The sequence below is a fragment of the Stegostoma tigrinum genome, chromosome 3, assembly GCF_030684315.1.
Source record: "Stegostoma tigrinum isolate sSteTig4 chromosome 3, sSteTig4.hap1, whole genome shotgun sequence".
NCBI classification, from domain to species: Eukaryota; Metazoa; Chordata; class Chondrichthyes; order Orectolobiformes; family Stegostomatidae; genus Stegostoma; species Stegostoma tigrinum.
Genome location: NC_081356.1, coordinates 86471220 through 86491958, shown reverse-complemented (window position 1 = coordinate 86491958; position 20739 = coordinate 86471220). Strand labels below are relative to the sequence as shown.

Here is a 20739-nt window from a genome sequence, read left to right as displayed (position 1 = left end):
GGGCTAAGGGGTTCAAAGAGGGTAGGGAGAAAGCAGGAGGATACTGAGTTGGATGATCAGGCATAATCATACTGAATGGTGGAGCAGGCTCAAAAAAGTCAATTGGCCTCCTCCTAAGTTTCATATCAAATAAAAGCTAGTATGACTCTAAAATATTTTAGCTTTTGAGGATTTTTGGAGTTGAAGTGGTATCTTTGATGTCTGCAGCTGCTTCAACCTACCTGCCATCTGACCTGTAATGATCTCTGTCTCGATGGTCTTTGCCATTGCTAAATGAAGAATACGGTCTTTTTCTCGAGGAATCGCCTTTTCGTGAGGAATCCCCATGGTGTCGATCTCTGTGATGGTCGTGATAATGTGATGAGTGGTGTCGTTCAGATGAATGGCTATCCCTACTGCTATCATCATTGTGAGAATTCTCCTTGGGTTTTTCAGATTCTGTTCAATAAAAATAGAATCGTGATTTTGTCAGATTCAAATTTCTTTCACAACAGCCATTTTAAAAAGAATCATTAAGCTGAAGCTCACTCCTGACCTTTCATTGAAAGTTGAAGCTTGGAGAGAAAATTCAAGAATTTACACAAATGAAATCAGAGTCAATTAGAAGCTTACCCGTGTGTTTGGCATTATGGATGTTGAGACTCCCACTGTGTTGATCATTATGCTGCAAAAGCAAAACACAAATGTTAACCACAAAGAATGAATCCAGTTAAGATGGCAGACAGGCTTTCATAATTCTTATGCAGCTGTACATTTTGTATTATCTTTCAAGACCTGCTTGTTAATGCTCAGTAAGTTGTTGATATGATGTCAGTTTGTTGGATAAATGCCTTAAAAATTCTGGGTTTATATCGTGCTTTAGAATGAAAATACGTGAATAAGTTTAATATCCTTTGGTGTAGTGTTGAGCAGATATTGGATTAATAGCAAAGCCATTCTTCAATGCAGATAGTAAACAGACATCAACTCTGTCTGCTCCGGCAAATTTATTTCCCTCAACCAATGCCATCAAAGCAGAATAACTGGCTAACTATTTTGTTTTGTTTCTGCACTAGTTTGCTGGATCCAAATCAGGTTCAACTTTTAGTCACTGCATTTCAAAAGCAGTAACAGTATGAGGCATTGTTTGTCACATTTTGAAGAAATGACGAGATGATGTATGGCTAAAATCTTTTCATTATGATGATGCTATACCTGTAGGCCTCTTGCCCTGGGTCCATTTCACACAGTAGCATCACTTTCAGAGTCTAAGTCACGTTTGTTCAGATCTTCTTTCCTAAAACAGTATACTGGTTGTTGAGGATGTTGAGGTTGGTTGGCTCACCGAGCTGGTTTCTTGTTTCACAGACGTTTCGTTACCATGCTCAATGCAGCCTCCAATGAAGCATCTGTGTGTTTTCCCACCTGGTTTTTAAACTCTGGGGTCCGTTGAGATGGATTGCCTCACCTCCGGGTTTCCTTTTGAGTGGAACGTATATAGGGTCGAGATCAATGTGTTTATTAATAGCATGCTTCATGGAGTGCCATGCTTCTAGGAAATCTCATGCCTGTCTCTGCCTAGCCTGTCCCAGGATCTTGGTGTTGTCCCAATCGAAGTGGTGGTCCTTGTCCGTGTGGATTGAGATGAGTGAGTATTGGTGGTGTCTTTTTGTAGCCAATTGGCATTCACGTACTCTTGTTCTCAGTTTCCTTCCTGTTTGTGGGATATAGTGTTTCTTGCTTCTTTACTCAATATAACACTCTCCCTTCTGACTCAGCAAATGATAGGTTCAGACCACATTCCAGACACTTAAGCATACAATCTCTAAGGTTTTAAGAGTAGATTTGTAGCTTGGGTTGTGCATGTTGTGGTTGGTTGGCTCGCCTAGTTGGTTCATTGTTCTGCAGACATTTCATTACCCTGCTGGGTGACATCATCAGTGCAGCCTCTGATGAAGCGACGTTGTGTTTTCCTGCCTAGTATTTAAACTCTGGAGTCCGCTGAACTGGATTACCTCACTTCCGGTTTCCCTTCGCAATGGAGTGTACATGGGGTTGAGTTCTATATGTTTGTTGATGGCCTTCTTTGTGGAGTACCAGCTTCCAGGAACTCCTGTGCTTGTCTCTGCTTTGCTTGTCCCAGGATCTGCATGTTGTCTGAAGTAGAGTCTACAGCCTATATTCTGGTGCCATTTGCACCTTTTTAAAAGACTCACATGCAGCTCCCAATTTTGATCAACTGAACCTATTTTGACAGCAATTAAATAGTTCAGATTTGTTTTAAGAGTTTTGTCAACATTTATTTATGAGCATCCATCAGTTGTTTCAGTGTTGGAGCCGCAGCTGTTCACATTACATACTAATGATCTGGATGAAGGGACTGGGGGCATTCTGGTGAAGTTTGCCGATGATACGAAGATAGGTGGACAAGCAGATAGTACTGAGGAGGTGGGGAGGCTGCAGAAAGACTTAGCCAGTTTAGGAGAATGATCCAGGAAATGGCTGATGAAATTCAACACGAGCAAATGCGAGGTTTTGCACTTCGGAAAAAAGAATACAGGCATGGACTATTTTCTAAACAGTGAGAAAATTCATAAAGCAAAAGTACAAAGGGATCTGGGAGTGTTGGTCCAGAATTCTCTAAAAGTTAACTTGCAGTTAGAGTCCGTGATTAAGAAAGCGAATGTAACGTTGTCGTTTATCTCAAAAGGGCTGGAATATAAAAGCAATGATGTGCCTCTAAGATTTTATAAAGCTCTAGTTAGGCCCCATTTAGAATACTGTGTCCAATTTTGGACCCCACACCTCAGGAAGGACATACTGGTGGCTGGAGCGTGTCCAGCAGAGATTCACACGGATGATCCCTGGAATGGTAGGTTTAACGTACGATGAATGGCTAAGGATCCTGGGATTGTATTCATTAGAGTTTAGAAGGTTGAGGGGAGATCTAATAGAAACTTACAAGATAATGTATGGCTTAGAAAGGGTGGACGCTGGGAAGTTGCTTCCATTAGGCGGGGAGACTAGGACCCATGGGCACAGCCTTAGAATTAGAGGGGGTAAATTTAGAACAGAAATGAGGAGACATTTCTTTAGCCAGAGAGTGGTGGGCCTGTGGAATTCATTGCCACGGAGTGCAGTGGAGGCCGGGACGTTGAATGTCTTCAAGGCAGAGATCGATAAATTCTTGATCGCACAAGGAAACAAGGGCTACGGGGAGAGTGCAGGGAACTGGAGTTGAAATGCCCATCAGCCATGATTTAAATGGCGGAGGTGACTCGATGGGCCGAATGGCCTTACTTCCACTCCTATGGCTTATGGTCTTGTGGTTTAACAATGTTTTTGTTTTAAAAAAGTCCTCTAAAATATTTAAGGTAATAAATCAAATGCTTTCTTTCATTGGTATTATTGATCTTAGACACAAAGAATTGTGACTCTTCAAAATAGTGTGTTTGGACTAAATAATGACATTTGAAAGCTTGCCAACCCCTGATCTCAAGTAACACAACAGTAATTTTTTAAAAAAAAATCGGAGGTGCCATCTTTATATGATACTAAATCAGCCACATTTGCCACAGAGCAAGAGACAAGGGTCTGTTGGGCTCTTCTCTGGGTCCACTTTCTGGTCAGCTGAATGCTTTGTATCTGTTCACATCTTCCAGTGCCCTTGCAAACAGTCAGCCTCCAGAGGTTATTGTCATCACTGGCATGGACGGGTGCAACATAGTTAACATCCTTGTAGCAGAGGTTTGGATGCATAGGTGGTGGTGACTGAATGGCCAGTTCTTGTACAAGTAGTTCTTGGGTCCGTCATCCATCCAATGAACATGGCCAAGCCAGCACAGATATTGTTGACTTAGCAACAATGCAATTATGTATTGTTGGAATGATCTAGTTGGTGCACTTGCCCCTACCAAGAATACATCTGGACAGCAAATGTGGACACTGTTCAGTCCTTTCTCCCGGATAGCATATGACGTCCAGGTCGTACCACTTGTAGAAGATCACACTAGGACAGAGACTCGTTAAACGCAGAGCTTATTGTTCTGTCAGGTTGTTGTTGCTCTATTCTCTTACCCCATGTGATGACTTTGAGGTGTGTTAACTTTAACACCATGTGACAGCTTGCTGGTGATTGTGCTGCCGAGATATGAGAAGCTATGTGAAACTTAAAGCACCACATGCTTAATGCTGATAAAAAAAATCCTAGACCATTTTCTGGTCAGGGTTTACTTCCTCAAATAACATCATTAAAGGAAAACATATGGCATTATTTAGTATAAGGCTGCTCGTCAGATCTTGCTGTATTTAACTTGTCTTCCACATTTTACAAAAGTAGCTACCATTTGCAACAATAAATGGCCGTGACAGACATTGGAATGCTAAGAATTTGCAAAATGAATTTATAAAACGCACCTTGCCATTTCATAGAATAGAATCCCCACAATGTAGAAGCAGGCCATCCTGACTGTCTGAAGAGCATCCCACCACGACCCACCATCCTATCCTATAGCTCTGCATTTCCCATGGCTAATCCACCAAACCAGCACATCTTGGACACCATGGGCAATTTAACATGGCCAATCCACTTAACCTGCACTGAGGGGGGAAACTGGAGCACCCAGAGAAATCCCATGCAGGCACAGGGAAAACATGCAAACTCCACACAGACAGTTGCCCGAGGGCGGAAGTGAACCCAAGTACTGTTTTTTTTAAAAAGGAAAAGACTACGAAATGTCTTAGAAACAAAAAATTGAGAAAGCTAGGAATCACAAAACCCAAAGTAATTAATGAGAGGGAGGGAAAGAATCAGAGGGGTAGAGAGGTGGGGTGGGAAGTGGGTGAAGAGACAATGAGTGCAAGAGTGAGAGAGAGAGAGAAAGAGAAAGAGAGTTAGTGCGCGCGCAAGAGTCATCACATGAGACAGCAAGAGTGAGCCAGTTTGGGGGGGGGGGGGGGGAGGAGGAGGAGGAGGAGGAGGGGGGGAGAGAGGGAGGGGGGAGAGAGGGAGGAGGACAGAGAGAGAGGGGAGGGGGGAGGGAGAGACGGGAGGTAGAGATTGAGGTTGTTGCGCAGACGTTTCATTACCCTGCTGGGTAAAATCTTCAGTGCAGCCTCCAATGAAGCATCAGTGTGTTTTAACTCTGGAGTCCACTGAGCTGGATTGCCTCATTCCCGGTTTTCCTTCATACTGGAGTGCACATGGGGTTGAGTTCTGTGTGTTTATTGCTGGCTTTCGCCATGGAGTACCAGGTTTCTAGGAATTCCCGTGCCTGTCTCTGCTTAGTTTGTCCCAGTCAAATTGGTGGTTCTCTTTATCCATGTGGATTGAGGTGAGTGAGGATCGATCATGTCTTTTTGTAGCCAGTTGGTGTTCATGTACTCTTGTTGTTAGTTTCCATCCTGTTTGTTCGACGTAGTGTTTCTCACAGTCTCTGCAGGGGATCTTACAGGTCCTGTCCCCCATGGCGACAAGTGGGTCTTTAGTATGGGTGAGCAGTTGTTGTAGTGTTGATGTGTGCTTGTGTGCCACTCTGATGCCCAGCAGTCATTGGAGTCTTGTGGTTAGTTCCGATGTGTTCCTGATGTAGGTTGTGTGTCAGGGTGTGCAGTATCTTCCCAATGTTGTTTGTGTAGGCATCTTCTGCTCCAGGTTTTTGGATATCCATAATCCTTGAAAACCTGGAAGAGGTATTCTTCTTCCTCTTGGCGTAGTTCTGTATTGCTGCCCATTTAAACAGTGTTCGCACTAGTGTTTGTTTGTGTGTTGGGATGGTTACTGTTGAAGTTCAGTACATGGTCAGTGTGTTGGGCTTTTCTGTGTACTTCCGTTTGGAGTTCCCCATTTGTCTTGCACTCTACCATGATAGTAGATACCACAGAGAGACAGTCAGCGTGCAAAACAACCCAAGCACCAGCGTCCAAGACAGCCAGCGAGTCAGACAGAGACATAGACAGAGACTGGCATGAAGAATTAGGTGATCTTGAAATACAAAAATAATCTACCAAATCCCAAGAAAACTTATTTAGTTTCCAAACATTGTTAAGAAATGAAAAAAATTTTAACATTGGAAGCCTGAAATATAAATGATACATATGAGAAATATGTAGCAAGTTGTTTAAGTACCTGAAAAGACAAAAGATAGAATAAATACTCAAAAAGAAGCCCTTTGCTTAATTAACAATGTTGTTAAGTTTTAGAACTGGCAGATGAAAATGACCATTTTAGCTGCTTCAGACACAGAAAAAACGCCACCTGTGAAACACAAACTGGCAGAAACTGATGTTATGCAAAGCAATTTTGCAAGTTATTAGTTAATTTACATAGCTAAGGGATTAACCAACATCCCAATTAAGAGATGACACTGTGATAGGTCTACAAAAGAATAGGCTTAATCTGTCAAACATTTTCTCTCATTCAATACTATCTTACACTTTTAAGATTTTTTTTCAAAAAAGTCAGCAAATGGTAAATATTTATACTCTGAACTTCATTTTAAAAGTGGTCTGTTGATAACACAACCCTTGTTTAAATTTACTGGCTACTTTCTTAACCTTTGAAGTTTTGGAGTTCTGCATTACACCAATGAATACATCTTGTTTCAGTAACCTTAAATGATTTAATGCACTGTTACATGAGAATGATTAACCTGGCCATGCACTGTGTCCACAGGTCTTTGACCTTCATTTGCTGAATAAAATCCTTTACAGTCTATTTTCAGCATTATAACAACTCCAGAAGTTGTTCTCATCCTTAAAATAAACAAATCAGCAGGCTTGTTGAAGTTACTCAAGAGAAAAGGTCAGGTGAAGAAAGTCAAATTAACATGAAAGCATAAGGACGCAGTAGAGGGACTAGATGGGAGAAGTGCATATAGGATGCCTTAATTTGAAAGCAAAGTCTAACATTCATTTGGCTGAGCAGCGCAATTCGAAAAATATCAATAATCATCTGCACAATCAGATCAGTTTTTTGTACTGTCAGGGGTCTAATATTCTGAGTCATATTTTCCAAAAGTATCACTGTTCTCATACCCGAGAGTTCTCCAGTCTTTTCTTGATTGCATGTTTGTATAGCTTGTGTAGCTTTCTTGCGTCAAATTCTGTGAACTTTGAAACAAATATCCAGAGATTTCTGCAAAAAAGTAAAATCAGATGCAATAACAATGTTAGATACTGACTCACGAGAAGACTAGTAACATATCAAGAATGCAACCAACTAAATTCCACTGACTCGGGCGATGAGGGCACGGCTTTTCACTCCTGGGACCTAGATTAAAAGCCAGGCAATACAACAGTTAAATGATCTCTTTGCGTCATCACTAAGAATTCAATGAGAAGCAGGCATTGCAGTCCTTCCAGTTAAGAGGGTTTAGATTATGAAATGTAATTTAGTGCTAACTCGTAATGGCACTTGGGTTCTGTACAGCTCTTGGAGAAAAAGGAAAAAAAAATTGAGGCTAATTTGACTCACTGGGGCAGAGCGAAAAGTGCATTATAGAATCATGGAGTCCTACAACATGGAAATAGACTCTTCAGTCCAAGCTGACCATGTTCCGAAATTTTGCTTGAGCTGTGCTCAACCTGGGAGGAGTAGGAAGAGGCCAGGTTTCCCATCAATTCTGTGTTGGCGAGAAATCAGGCCACCAGCCTAATCCATCTGTTCACAGCTTGGTGTGGGCATCGGGTACCAGAAATGGAATTGGATTGGAATTTTCACTGAATTTACACCCATCAGTCGATAAGCAGAAAACAGCACCTTCTTTTTAACAAAGATCTATACTGATGTGCCGAGTGAAGACACTACAGAAACCACAGGGCTGGTATCTTGTTTACGGATTAGTGGTGGTTTAACTCGAGGGTCACCACACCTCAGACGAGGGGAGAGGTTGAGAAGGAGAATCCTTCATGATAACCTCAACCAGTGCAGGAATTGAACCCACGCTGAAGATTTAACACTGCACCACAAACCAGCCATCCAGGTGATTTAGCTAAACCTACCGTGGAGCAAGTAAATTGAATAGGTTGTCAGGAATAGTTGAAATTGTTTTGACACTCCATATATGGCACTGCCAACGATACATATAAACTAACTGGTAATCAGTGAAAGACAGAGCAGAATGAGTAATTGACAGATTTACAACCTGAGCACTCCTTCCATTGTCGCAATCATTGTCATAGCAAATCTATTAGCCTTAGTTGGTCCAGCATCAACTGCTGTTGCAGATGACTGTTCTAAACTTCCACCACACTTGAGTATCTTCATTGCTGTAAGATCCACCTATAAATTTTTTTGACAATCCCACTCGAGTTGAAGACTCCCAGATAATTGAAATACTTTCCCCAGAGATACTGAAATTTAGTCTCTGCTCCTCTTAATATCTTAAAGACTTGCACTAAATTATCCTGTAATTTTCTATACAGTACTCTCAGTAGTCTGACCAAGTGCTTGGTGTTCTAACTCAACAAGACTTTACATACCTCAAGTATAACTTGCACTCTCTTGAAGGGCTGTTCCAGGACTTTGATCCAGAGACAACAATGGAACGGCGATACGTTTCAAAGACAGGATGGTGAATGACCTGGAGGGGAATGTGAAGGCGTGGTTTTCCGAGGTATCTACTGCCCCTGTCCTTCTATATGGTAGTGGCTGTGGGTTTGGAAAGTGCTGTCTAAGGATCCTCGGTGAACTCCTGCAAAGCTATCTTGTAGATGGTATACACTGCTGCTACTGGGAGTCAGTGGTGGCAAGAGTGAATATTTGTGGATGTGATGCCAATCAAGTGGACCACTTTGTCTTGGACAGGGTCAAGCTCCGAGTGTTTCTGCATTTATGCTTATTCACCTAAGTGGGGAACATTCCAACACACTCCTGACTTGTGCGCCTCGTATATGATGGGCAGACTGTGGGGAGACAGGTGATAACTTGCTGCTGCTCTGACCCGCTCTTGTAGTCACAGTATTTCTATGACTAGTCCATTTCAGTTTCCGATAAATAATAATTCCCAAGTTTTTTTGATGGTGGCTATTCAGCAATGGTGCTGCCATCAAGTATCAAGCGGAATGGTTAGATTCACTTTTGTCAGAGATGGTCCTGTCACTTTTGTGGCACCAATGTTACTTACCATTTATCAGCACAAATGTGGTCTAGTTCTTGCTGCATTTGAACATGGACTGCTTCAGTATTTGAGGAGTCGCAAATGGTGCTGAACGTTGTGCAATGATCGAACATCCTCACTTCTAATTTTATGATGGAGGGAAGTTCAATGATGAAGCATCTGAAGATGGTTCAGACTAGGGCAGCATCCTGAAGAACTCCTGCAGGGATGCTCTAGAGTTGAGATGACTAACCTTCAATAAACACAACTATCTTTCTTTGTGATAAGTATGACCAACAGTTAAGTTTTCCCAATTTCCATCATCTCCAGCTTTCCTCAAGTTTCCTTGATCAAATATGGCCTCGATGTCAACTGCAGTCACTCTGACTTTACCTCTGGATTTCAGCTCATGCCCATGTTTGAACCAAGGCTGTAATGAGGTCAGAACTCAAACTGAGTATCACTGAGCCAGTTATTGATAAATATTGATTGATAGCACTATTGATAATATCTTCCATAACCATACTGATGATTGAGAGTAGACAATGGGGCAGTAGTTGGCCAAGATGGATTTATCTGTTTTTTTTTAACAGAACAAACCTCGTTAATTTTCCACTTTGCAGATTTCATGGTTGTACTAGAACAGCTCAGACAGTGGCATGATATGTTCTGAAGTAGAAGTTATTAGTATTGTTGCTGGAACGTTATCAGGGTCCATAATCTCTGCAGTGTTCTGTGCGCCAGACAATTTTTTATATCACAAGGAGGAACTTGATGAAGATTGCTTCAAGTACTTTAGACATATCTTTTGCAGAGAGGTTCGGGGCTCCTCCTTAATAATAGGATGGAAATATTTGTGCAGCCATTTCTTCCAGTGAGCCACAAACATACACAATGGAGGGTATTGCTTAATGCTTCACATAGGCTGTGCAGTAGTTACTCTTACCAATCCTGACATATATAGATGCGTCTGTGGCAGTCGCCTTTCTGAGTATGCAATCAAATATGCTTTTCCCTCTTGTTGGATCCCTCACCACCTGCCACAATCCATTAGGATTGAATCAACTCAGTCAGTAGCGGTGTTGCTGAGCCACTATAGATGATGCATTTGCAAGCCCCCCACAAGTGCTTTCTGCATTTTTACCTCTTGCACGAAATTCTAATGATCATTCTATTAGTTTTTGTCATCATCTTCTGTAACTGTTCCTTACATTTTAATCATGCCCGTGGATAATCAAGCCTCTTTAGACTGAAAAAGATCAGCACATAGCACTTCCTAAATGGTGAAAAGCTGAGCAACGGTGCAAGTCCAAATTTTTGTAATTTTTCAGGGGATGCAAGTGTCGCTGGCTAGGCCAGCATGCCTTGCCTATCCCAAATTGCCCTGGAGAAGGTAGTAGTAAGCTGCCTTCTTGAGCTGCTGCAGTCCCTGGGGTGAAGGAACACCCACTATGTCATTAGGAAGGGACCTCAGTTCTACTTCACTGAATTTCATTTGCCAGCCACAGCATTATCTAATTATTTAATCAGTCTCTTTGTAACTTTACACTTTCATTAAGCCTGCAATTTTTTTAAACTTAGGAGCATGAATCCATCACTAAGCCAAAAGCTCATTCCTGATTGAAAGGTTATATGGTATCAATATTATCAAATTGAAGTTTTGATTTTGCACTATTTTGAAAAGGACTACTGAATTGAGCTGGAATTCTGCCACATTGCTAATATCTCTTCACTCAATGGACATTGCCTCCTCTTTATTTCCAACTGATCATCAGGAAATCACATCTCAGATACAGGTTCAAACACTTATAGATTGGATTTAATATTTGAAGTGCTAAATGTATTTCAATCCAAAATTCACAAGGAACTGTCTCTATAAATATCTTTGCATTTATGTAGTACTTTTCAGGATCATTTACATTTCAAAGCATTAAGTCAACGAAGTTCCTTCAAGTTGCAGTTACTGTCGCAAGTGTACAAGTGTTTATGTTCGCCAGTATGCACATTTGTTTCCATGGAATGTGTGTAATTTAAAAAATGCACTTTTAAGTAGTACTGTATTAAAAAATAAAGCACAACTTCATGATTGTGCATGTTTGCTTCATACTCAATTTCTGCTCATTCTTTCCCAATTCCTGCCAAAAGCACAATGTCTGCTCCTGCAATTTATCCCATAGTTATTAAATAGGCACAACTGAATAGATTTTAGTACCATTAACTGTACTCAAAGTCTATTTCTTATCATGAAATCAAAACCAGTTATGTATCTTCAATATTTGAGAAAATTACTGTTAAGCAAAGTGAATATTTTGCATAATTCTACGAAACTCAATCTTAGCACAGATTATTCATGGAATTTATTTCCCAGCAATTACTGATTTTTTCAGTTTTATATTATGATAATAAAGAATGACTGAAGTTGCTTACTTTCGCCATTGTTTGATTTGTTCTGGATTTGAGTATTCTTTCAAGCATTCAGTGATGTGGTCTCCAATTTTAATCAGGCACTGCCTGGTATGTTCTAGTTGCTCTTTTTCTGAGAGGCCCTTTTCAGGTCTGTCCAATTGCTTCAATGCTGCCTTTACAGGTCTCATTCTTTCTTTACACTGTAGAGCATAAGCAAAAAATTATAGTGATTTGGTAAGTTATAGCAGCAGCAGAAGACATGAACTTACATTCTGAATGCTTATACAGACATTTGACTTGGCAATAGTTACCTTAATGCCACACTTAGGACATTTGTGACTCCTTAAAGGATGTCTAGTACTCGTTTCCACATGCACATAAAAGGAATATGGACTAAATGATGGCAAATGGGGCTAGGCTAATTTAGGATATCTGATCGGCATGGATGAGTTGGACTGAAGGGTCTGTTTTCATACTGTACAGTTCTATGACACAACCCTGGGACTTGCTGGGAAGCTCACTATCCCAAGAGGAGGAGAGTACCAGTGGAGAACTACTCCCTATGCAGTTCCACGTGCCTTCCCTGAAATAAGCAAGTAATAAGCAAATAATAACGAAGTAATAAATAAGTAAGGGCCAAACTGGGAGATACAGAATTGCTTAATGAAGTACAGAGAAAAATCAATCAAGATTCCCTGAGGTCGAAACTTGATTATACTTTATTTAGGCTTCTCAACTCGTCCTACCACCTTCAAAGATTTTCAAACACCACGAACACGCATCATGTAAATAGTCAAGATAGTTCCAAAAATTAGTTACAACTGAAAACAGAAATTCTACCAATTCAGCAAATCTACGTTGTACTGGCAAGAGCTAAGTTGTGAAGGCTAGAAATAAGAAAAATATGCCTAAGAAAACAGAATTAAAGGAATATTCCACAGGGTACAGTTATACATCTTCATCTGGAACTCTAAGAAACAGCAAACTCCAACATAAATATCAGTACAAGTCATCAATACCTGTACTTACAATACTAAAGGTGTTCTGATCAAGTTCTTCCGCCTCCTCGGTGATGGGAACTGGGTCATTGCTTGCTGTAATGTGAACTGGGACATCAGCCTTTTTAGGCTTCTCCTTCATCTCTGATTTAGCTTCAATCACCTACAATCAACCAGTTATTGCATTAGTCAAGAGAGAAAAGAATGAATGCAAATTAAAGGGGCCATTCATCCCTCATATCTGTAAGACAAGTAGCTTTTTTCATGGAGCTATCAGCTATAATTCCCCCTCCAATCACCTTTTCTTGAAACATTTTATGTTCTCCAAATATATGCAATTCATTTGCTAGAGCTCTTTAGGAGGGTTTCAACTGGTGTGGCAGGGGGCTGGGAACAGGAATAATAGGCCAGTAAGTGCAGGGACTGAGGACAGAAGTGAGACTGAGGTGTGTATTGTGCAGAATAAGCGCAGGCAGAGGGAAGTCACGGGGCCCAGATGGGCTGGAGTGCATTTACTTCAATGCAAGAAGTATAACAGCCAAGATGGACAAACTAAGACCATGGATTATTGCATGGAATTATTCTGTTATTGCCATTATGGAGATTTTGTCAAAGGAGGAGGAAGACTGGCAGCTTAACATGCCAGCATACTGCTGCTTTAGATGGGACAGAAAGGGAAACAAAAGGGGTGGGGGAGTTGCATTGCTGATTAGGGATCACATCACAGTTGTGTTCAGAGAGGCCAAATTGGAGGGATCTTGTAGCGATGCATTATGGGTGGAGCTCAGGATTAGAAAGGTGAAACAACAATGTTGGCAATTGTCTATAAACCTCCCAACAGTCCATGGAGGAGACAGAGCAACAGATATGTTATCAGATATTGGAAAGATGTGGAAAAGCAGGGTAGTCATGGTGGGTGACTTCAACTTTCTTCTAAGGGAGTCCCTTAGAGCTAGAAGCTCAGATGGCCAGCAATTTGTTAGACGTATCCAGGAGGGCTTTATAAGACAGTATGTTGGCAATCCAGCCAGAAAGGAGGCCATACTTGACTTGGTATTGGGAAATGAGCAAGGAAAGGTGATCAATGTTGCAGTAGGAGAGCATTTTGGGTTTTGTCACCATAACTCCATTAGATTTCGAGTAGTCACGGACAAGTACATGGACAAGAGTGGTCCTCCGGTGAGTGTGCTTAATTGGGCAATGGCCAATTGTACCCCAAATTAGACAGGAGCTGGGGAACATGGATTGGGAGCAGTTATTTAAGGGCAAATTTACATTTGGCATGTGGGCGTGCTTTTAAAGACTAGTTAATTGAAGTGCAGGACATGCACTTCTCTGCAAAACTGAAGAAAAGGAATTGCAGGATACAGGAACCATGGATAACAAAAGAAATTGTAAGCTTAGTCAAAAGGCAAAAGGAAACGTACAATAGGTCTACACAGCTGCAAAGTGATGAATCTCGAGGAGTATAGAGAAATTAAGAAGGAACTTAAATGTGGAATCAGGAAGGCTAAAAGGGTTGATGAAATGTCTTTAACAAACATGGTTAAGGTGAATCCCAAGGCTTTTTATTCAAATTTTAGAAGAAGGGCGCAAGGGGAAGAATAGGCCCAGTCAAGGATAAAGGAGGGAAGTTATGCCTGGAGCCACAGAAGGTGGGAGAAAGCCTTGATGAGTACTTTGTATCGGTTTCACCAAGGAGAAGGACATGACTGACACTGAGGTCAGGGATGAATGTGTGCATAGTTTAGAGAATGTCAACATATTGGAGGACATTTTGAGTATCCTAATTTGCAGTAAGCAATATAAGTCTCCAGGGCCAAGATCTGTCCCAAGTTTCAGCAAGAGGCGACGGAAGAAATAGCTGGGGCATTAAGAGATATTTTCACAGCCTCTGTGACCACAGGCAAGGTCCCAGAGGACTGGAGACTAGCCAATGTTGTTCCCTTGTTTAAGGAAGGAAGCAGGGATAATCCAGGAAATTAGAAGCTATTGACCTTGATGTCATTGGTGGGGAAGGTCTTGGAGAAGATACTGAGGGACAAGGTATATTCACATTTGGAATAAAATTGAATAGTTAGTGACAGGCAGCATGGCTTTGTACAGGCAAGATCATGTCTCACCAACCTGACCAAAAATTTTAAAGAGATGACAAGATAATTGATGAGGGAAGGGCTGTGGACATAGTTATCTGGTCTTTAGTAAGGCATTTGATAAAGTAGCACATGGCAGATTGGTACAACTAAAATCACATGGGATTCAGGATGGGCTGGCTAGATGGATACAAAACTGGCTTAATCACAGAGACAGAGGATGGTGGTGGAAAGGTGTTTTTCAGAATGGAGACTGGTGGCGAGTGGTGCTCCACAGGGATCAGTCTTAGGTCCTTTGTTGTTTGAAGTATATATGAATGATCTGGAGCAAAATGTAGGTGGTCTGATTAATAAGCTTGCAGATACATGACGACTGATGGAGTTGCTGACACTGCTGATGACTGTGAAAGGATACAACAGGATATAGATTGGCGACTTGGGCATAGAAATAGCAATTGGATTTTAATCTAGACAAATGAGAGGTGATGCATTTTGAAGGATCAAATTTAGGCGTGAATTATACTGTACATGGCAGAGCCCTTAGGAACATTAACATTCAGATGGCATGCAGGTCCACAGTTCCCTGAAAGTGGCAACACAGGTAGCCAAGGTGATTAAGAAGGCATATGGCATTCTTGCCTTCAACACCCGGGGCGCGGAGTACAAGAGTTGTCAAACCATATTACAAATATATAATACCCTTGTTAGGTCGCATTTGGAGTGCTGTGTGCAGTTTTGGTCACCACACCGCCGGAAGGACGTGGAAGCTTTGGAGAGAGTACAGAGGAGGCTCACCAGGATGTTGCCTGGTCTCCAGGGCATTTGGCCATGTGGAAAGGTAAAAAAGGCTAGGACTGTTTCCACTGGAAAGACAGCAGCTGAGAGAAGACCTGATAGAGATCTTCAAAATGATGAGAGGCACAGATAGGGTGGACAGTCAGAGGTTTTTTTTTTAAACCAGGGTTGAAGTTTCAATTACAAGGGGGCACAGGCTCAAGGTGAGGAGGGCGGGGCTGCGGAGGAGTTTAAGGGAGACGTGTGAGAGAACTTTTTCACGCTGAGTGAGGTAGGAGTCCGGAATGCACTACCAGAGGCGATGGTGGAAGCAGGCGTGTTGGCGACATTTAAGAAGCATCTCAATGGTTACACGAATAGAGGGGGAATACAGGGATACAGACTGAACAAGGGCAGAAGGTTTGTTTTTTAGTTTAGTTAGGACATAATGATCAGCATGGGGTCAGGCGGCTGAAGGGCTTGTTCTTGTGCAAGACATCTCTTTTGTTCTTTTTTTGGTTCCAATTTCCAAATTGGTCTAGATTTTGCATTCAGCAACGAAGTGACGTTCACTAATGACAAAGAAAATCAACTATAAAGATTTAATGGTATCTCATGTGGATTGCCTTTTTCTACATATTAATTTGAAATGTGTGCCATATCAAGAGAATCTCCCCACATCCAGCAACAATCTTCATCAGAATAAGCAAGCAATCATACAGAAGCAGTTTTACAAGCAGCAAGTCAAATTAAAATGCTCTAGTTACCCTTTACTTCCACGTAAAGTCAACTGACAGTGAATAAAAGTGATTTCATAATAAACTCTTAATATCTAACTAAGATTTTAATATTGAAATAGAAAACACCGACATCACAAATATAAAATTTTCCAAATCTAGAAAAGGCTCTTCAACAGAAACCAGGAATTATTTCACCTGCTAATCCAATTACATACTATTAACATGACTAGTGGCTTTTTTGGGTGAGGGTTTTTAAACAGCAATATTATAGTGAAAAGGGGAAATTCAGAGATTTCTAATTTATTGTAGTCTGCAGGGACCTCGGGACTATATCCTGCAAATATGTTCAAATATTGATAGCAACTTCTAGCTTTTGACATTTAACTGTGGATGTGTAAAGTCCATATTCTATCAGCTTCACAGTCATGACAACAAACGCTCACACAATTTTGCTGTTTTTTTTAAAACCACAAAATGCAATCCATTTTAATTTTGACATCGCTACACATTAGCAATTACGTTTATCATAATCTAAGAACATTTTGCTTTTAGTTCTTTTAACTGTAATTAAATATTTTAATATTTTTTCATTTGAATGGCAAAATACTGCAGAAATCTGAAACAAACGAAGTTGGAGAAACTCAGGAAGCCCGGCAACATCTATGGAGAGAGAAAGAGAGTTAATGCTTCAAGTGCATAAGATTCTTTCTCGTGTGCTTAAAATCGTTGATATGTTGCCTTTATGTACCTCTGTATATTATTTGTATTATTATATGCTCCACCTAGCCTACATGTCTTGATTAATTAACGTTTTGCCAGCCATTGATGCATCACTATTACTTCCAGTCAATATGCAGGTTTCACTTTATCCATCCAGTATTTTAGTACTTGTCACTGCTGCTGTTGTCTGATAGGTCAGTACACCAACCAGTTATACACGGGCTAAGGCCATTTTTATCCCAATTAAGAGGTGCAAGTCCAAGCCAAAACCATAAGCTTTAATTTTTCCGATATTCAGATTCAATGCAAATTTAACAAGGAGGTGATCATTATTTGCAGGAATTTTTCGATTTTTTGGTTGCTTACTCTCATTGCTTTGTTCCTTGAATCACCCTTTGATGTTGACACGTGACAGTCTGACTAAGAAAATGATTCTGGGTCCACTCAATTTGTTGCCTATTTTCATCAAAAACCCCTGCCTTTTCTCAGACTACTTCAGGATCGTTAAAATCCAACTGGTGTAAACTTCTATAAATCTCTATTGTAGTTCCTTTCATCAGACAATAATGCACCTCTAAACAATTGCTTCTGAACTCCGACAGGATGGACTTTAACTCAGCAATATTACCAAAACTGCCTTTCTTCTGCAATAGTTGTGCCTTAAATTATTAAAGCTATCACATTTGACATTTTTTCTTCACCTCCACCAAAAATGTTAGAGAAATCCTGGTCTTTCCTCAACTGAAGCCTAATTTCCAAAACTACCTTATCATGTCACTCCATTCTAAATCAGTGCTCCCAGTTCTTCTACTTTTATTTCTAATTTATTTTATTTCTGCAAGTAAACATATCAATTGCTCTTTGACATATTCTGTTTTTTTTTTGCTATCCTTAAACCTTTGAAGCTTCCTACGAAGCTATTCTCCCATTTCACTGCACTTTTATTCTCTCCCTCCAGTTCATCCCTAAAACATTTACAGAATTCCTACAGTGTGGAAACAGGTCCTTCCAGGCCTGAACTGGTGGGGAAAGGCTCCAATACTTGTATCTCATCCTTGCCAATTCATGATGTCTGTTGCTCAACTGCATGTTATAATTTAGCTATTGTCAAATTGTACAGCTAGTTCAAAACCTGTGTTTGCCATTTGCTGAAATGTCTACAGTAACATATTTTTTAATCAACCTCTACAGGCTGTTAAGACAAACCTCTGGAACAAGTGCGACTTGATCTCAGATCTCCTAGCTATACACTGTACCATTTTTACATCACTGTATTTACAGCATTTGAAGGTGCAACACTGATATGCAATTCAACAGTGCACTTATCAGATTTCTTTTTTGACAGTGAATAAGATTTGTTGGAATTTAATTAATCACTGACAACAAACTCCTGAAAGCATGCACATCAACCATGTTATTTAATATAATTTTACCTTCTCTTCTTTTACTTCTCTCTCTTTATAAATAAGTTCTTTATCCTTATCCTCTTTGTCTTTAATTTCTTTCTTGATATCTTTATCTTTTGTTTCTTTCTTTTCCTCCTTTTCTTTTTTGTCTTTTCTTGTTTCTTTTAGCTCTTTCTTGATATCCTTCTCTTCAGCTTCTTTCTTGGTTAGAGTTTCTTGTTCTAATTTCTCTTCATTTTCTTTATCTGGTCTCAACTTCTTCCTTGCAGACTTTGTTCCCGCAGTATCATCCTACAAACAAAAAAAAAATTCAGTTAATCTAAAATGTTGCTGCCCACATCCTACCCTACACACTTAACGCCCTCTGTACTTGCTAACCTAAATAGATTTATGGTCTCCAAATGCCTCTTATTTTAAATTCTCATGTTAGCATTGAGATCTTTTCATAGTCTTTTCCATCTTCATCAGCTCAGCACCGAACAAGACAAAGTTAAAAAATTCTGATCCTAACTTGATTGAGTAGTTGAGAGAAAGATGGAATATGTAGCAAGGATTCAGGCTTTCTGATGTCAATAAAACTGGATAACTTTGGTCTCGATGATGCTTAGTTGCAGATCATTCAGATTTATCACTGTTGACATCAGACAGGACAATGATAGATATGGAGCCATGTAAAAAATTCCAGTTTAATTAAATGACACACTGGAGCAGTCCTTACCTTGATCTCTCCTTCTTCATCTGAACTTTTGACTGAGGGCGAAGGTGCTGACGAATCACTTTGAATCTCTTCTACCTTCACAATTTTTACAGCTTTATTCCTTTTATTCCTTGGTTTCCTTTTTTTTGAATTAGCCTTTTCCAAATAAAGCACAAATCCAGTTTTAGTTACTCAAATTTTAAAAAATGCTCAGTATACGCAAATTAGATGAACTAGTGTCAATACCAAGCTTTCACAATGATCAAGTAAGCTAAATGCCTTTCTTTTTTATCACACAGTGTTCCATGGCTTTTGGAAATCATGTTCTAACTTTGTGAAACCTGTAAATAGATCAATTTGAACGCATTCTGCAGCTGCTCACAAGAAATGACCAATCATATCACAATTGACAAATTAAGTTCACATCTTGAAGTTTGTAAAACCACTTCTGAGGCTATTTTTTAAAAATTATTTTGCAAAGCAAGAAGGGACTGCAATTTTGGCTACATTTTATAAATATTACCTGAAATGTGGTTTGCATCAATTAGATTTTGCATAAATAAAGGACGTCACTGATGATTTAGGCAATAACACATTGTATGAAACTAAATATTTACGCGGACAAATGATGAGGGTTAGAACATTTCAGAATTTTTAAATGGAAGTTAGAGCAGGTTAAAACGACTGAATAACAGAATGTTCATAGTTTATCAAAAGACAAGGAAGGGACATTGAAAATAGCTAAGTTCCTTGCACAATTAACTTTGTTGCCAAACGGTGTGTTTAATTGGAGCCAAAGTGCATGCTTTGGGCTTTATTAATTGTACTTCAGGATGAAACTATTGATCATCAACAATTCAACGAAATGGTGTGCTGATCACGTCGATTGTGTTATGATGGATGTGAATCAGTTGCTTTTGCTAAATATGGCATGAGAAATCCTGGACACCAAAGCTGAAGGGATAAAACAGAACTCTCCAAAAAGGTGCAGCATATCATTGTACAGGTTCACAAGAGAATGGAGAAGAAATGAAAGTGAAGAAAAAAGTCAGATCGAAACTAATGTCAGCCCGCACCCAAGCTGCTCTGCTGTATTATGGCATTGAGACGTGTAAACTGTTGTTTGGTTAAGTATTGTTTTATTACTTAATAAATTATCTAACTTTGTCACACAAAAAACTGTTTGCCAACTTTCTGTCTCGTTAAGGTAATTTGCAGACTCCTTAAAAAACGTAGGCGATCGGACAAGGTGACTTACCAAACTGAGGTTGAACAACCACACAACACACACACCGGTGCCCGCAAGCTCCCTCCCCACCCCCCCAAGGTATCAAATGTCCACTTGGTCAAAGCTTCCATTACGGCAGAGAGGAATCTGGGCTGAGATGTGAAATTTGCAGCCCAATGACATTGTTGGTGTGACATGATTGTTTTTACTGCAATTTGAGGAGGGATAAGGGCTGCCTCCTGGTAAATGGAGAAAGGTGGCAGGAGACTGTTCTGTAGCCATTAAAGACCAAATTTTTTTTTAAACTGGAAAAATTTCCTGGGGATTAGGAATAGGTGCCCCTCTGGTGCCGTGACAGGAATACATACTCCACACGTTTATCCTTCTTTTCTTCTTAGACTGAAATCCACGATACAACAACCAACCCCATTACTTAAAGCCATACATTCAGCTCTACAAATGAATCACAAAATAATAAATAGAACATAGAAATGTGCTCTTTCATTGTCAAAGTGCGAGAATTCTCTGATTAATACCATTGCTAGATCACAAGTTCTGCCATAACTTCAAGAGGTGGCTTACCAGCATCACCAATTCAAT

General features: G+C 40.2%; 1 protein-coding gene across 2 annotated transcripts in view; it reads right to left on the bottom strand.

Annotated features, from left to right (window-relative positions):
* The window catches only part of chd1 (chromodomain helicase DNA binding protein 1), a 159280-nt gene that overhangs the window by 3735 nt on the left and 134806 nt on the right, over nt 1-20739 (bottom strand). For both annotated transcript variants that reach the window (XM_048527858.2, XM_048527859.2), the window contains exons 30-36: nt 18933-19067; nt 18242-18505; nt 12513-12644; nt 11505-11683; nt 7015-7114; nt 613-664; nt 222-438 (exon numbers count right to left, since the gene is read on the bottom strand). In XM_048527858.2, coding sequence (XP_048383815.1) covers nt 222-438; nt 613-664; nt 7015-7114; nt 11505-11683; nt 12513-12644; nt 18242-18505; nt 18933-19067 — 1079 coding nt within the window. The remainder of the gene's footprint in view (nt 1-221; nt 439-612; nt 665-7014; nt 7115-11504; nt 11684-12512; nt 12645-18241; nt 18506-18932; nt 19068-20739) is intronic.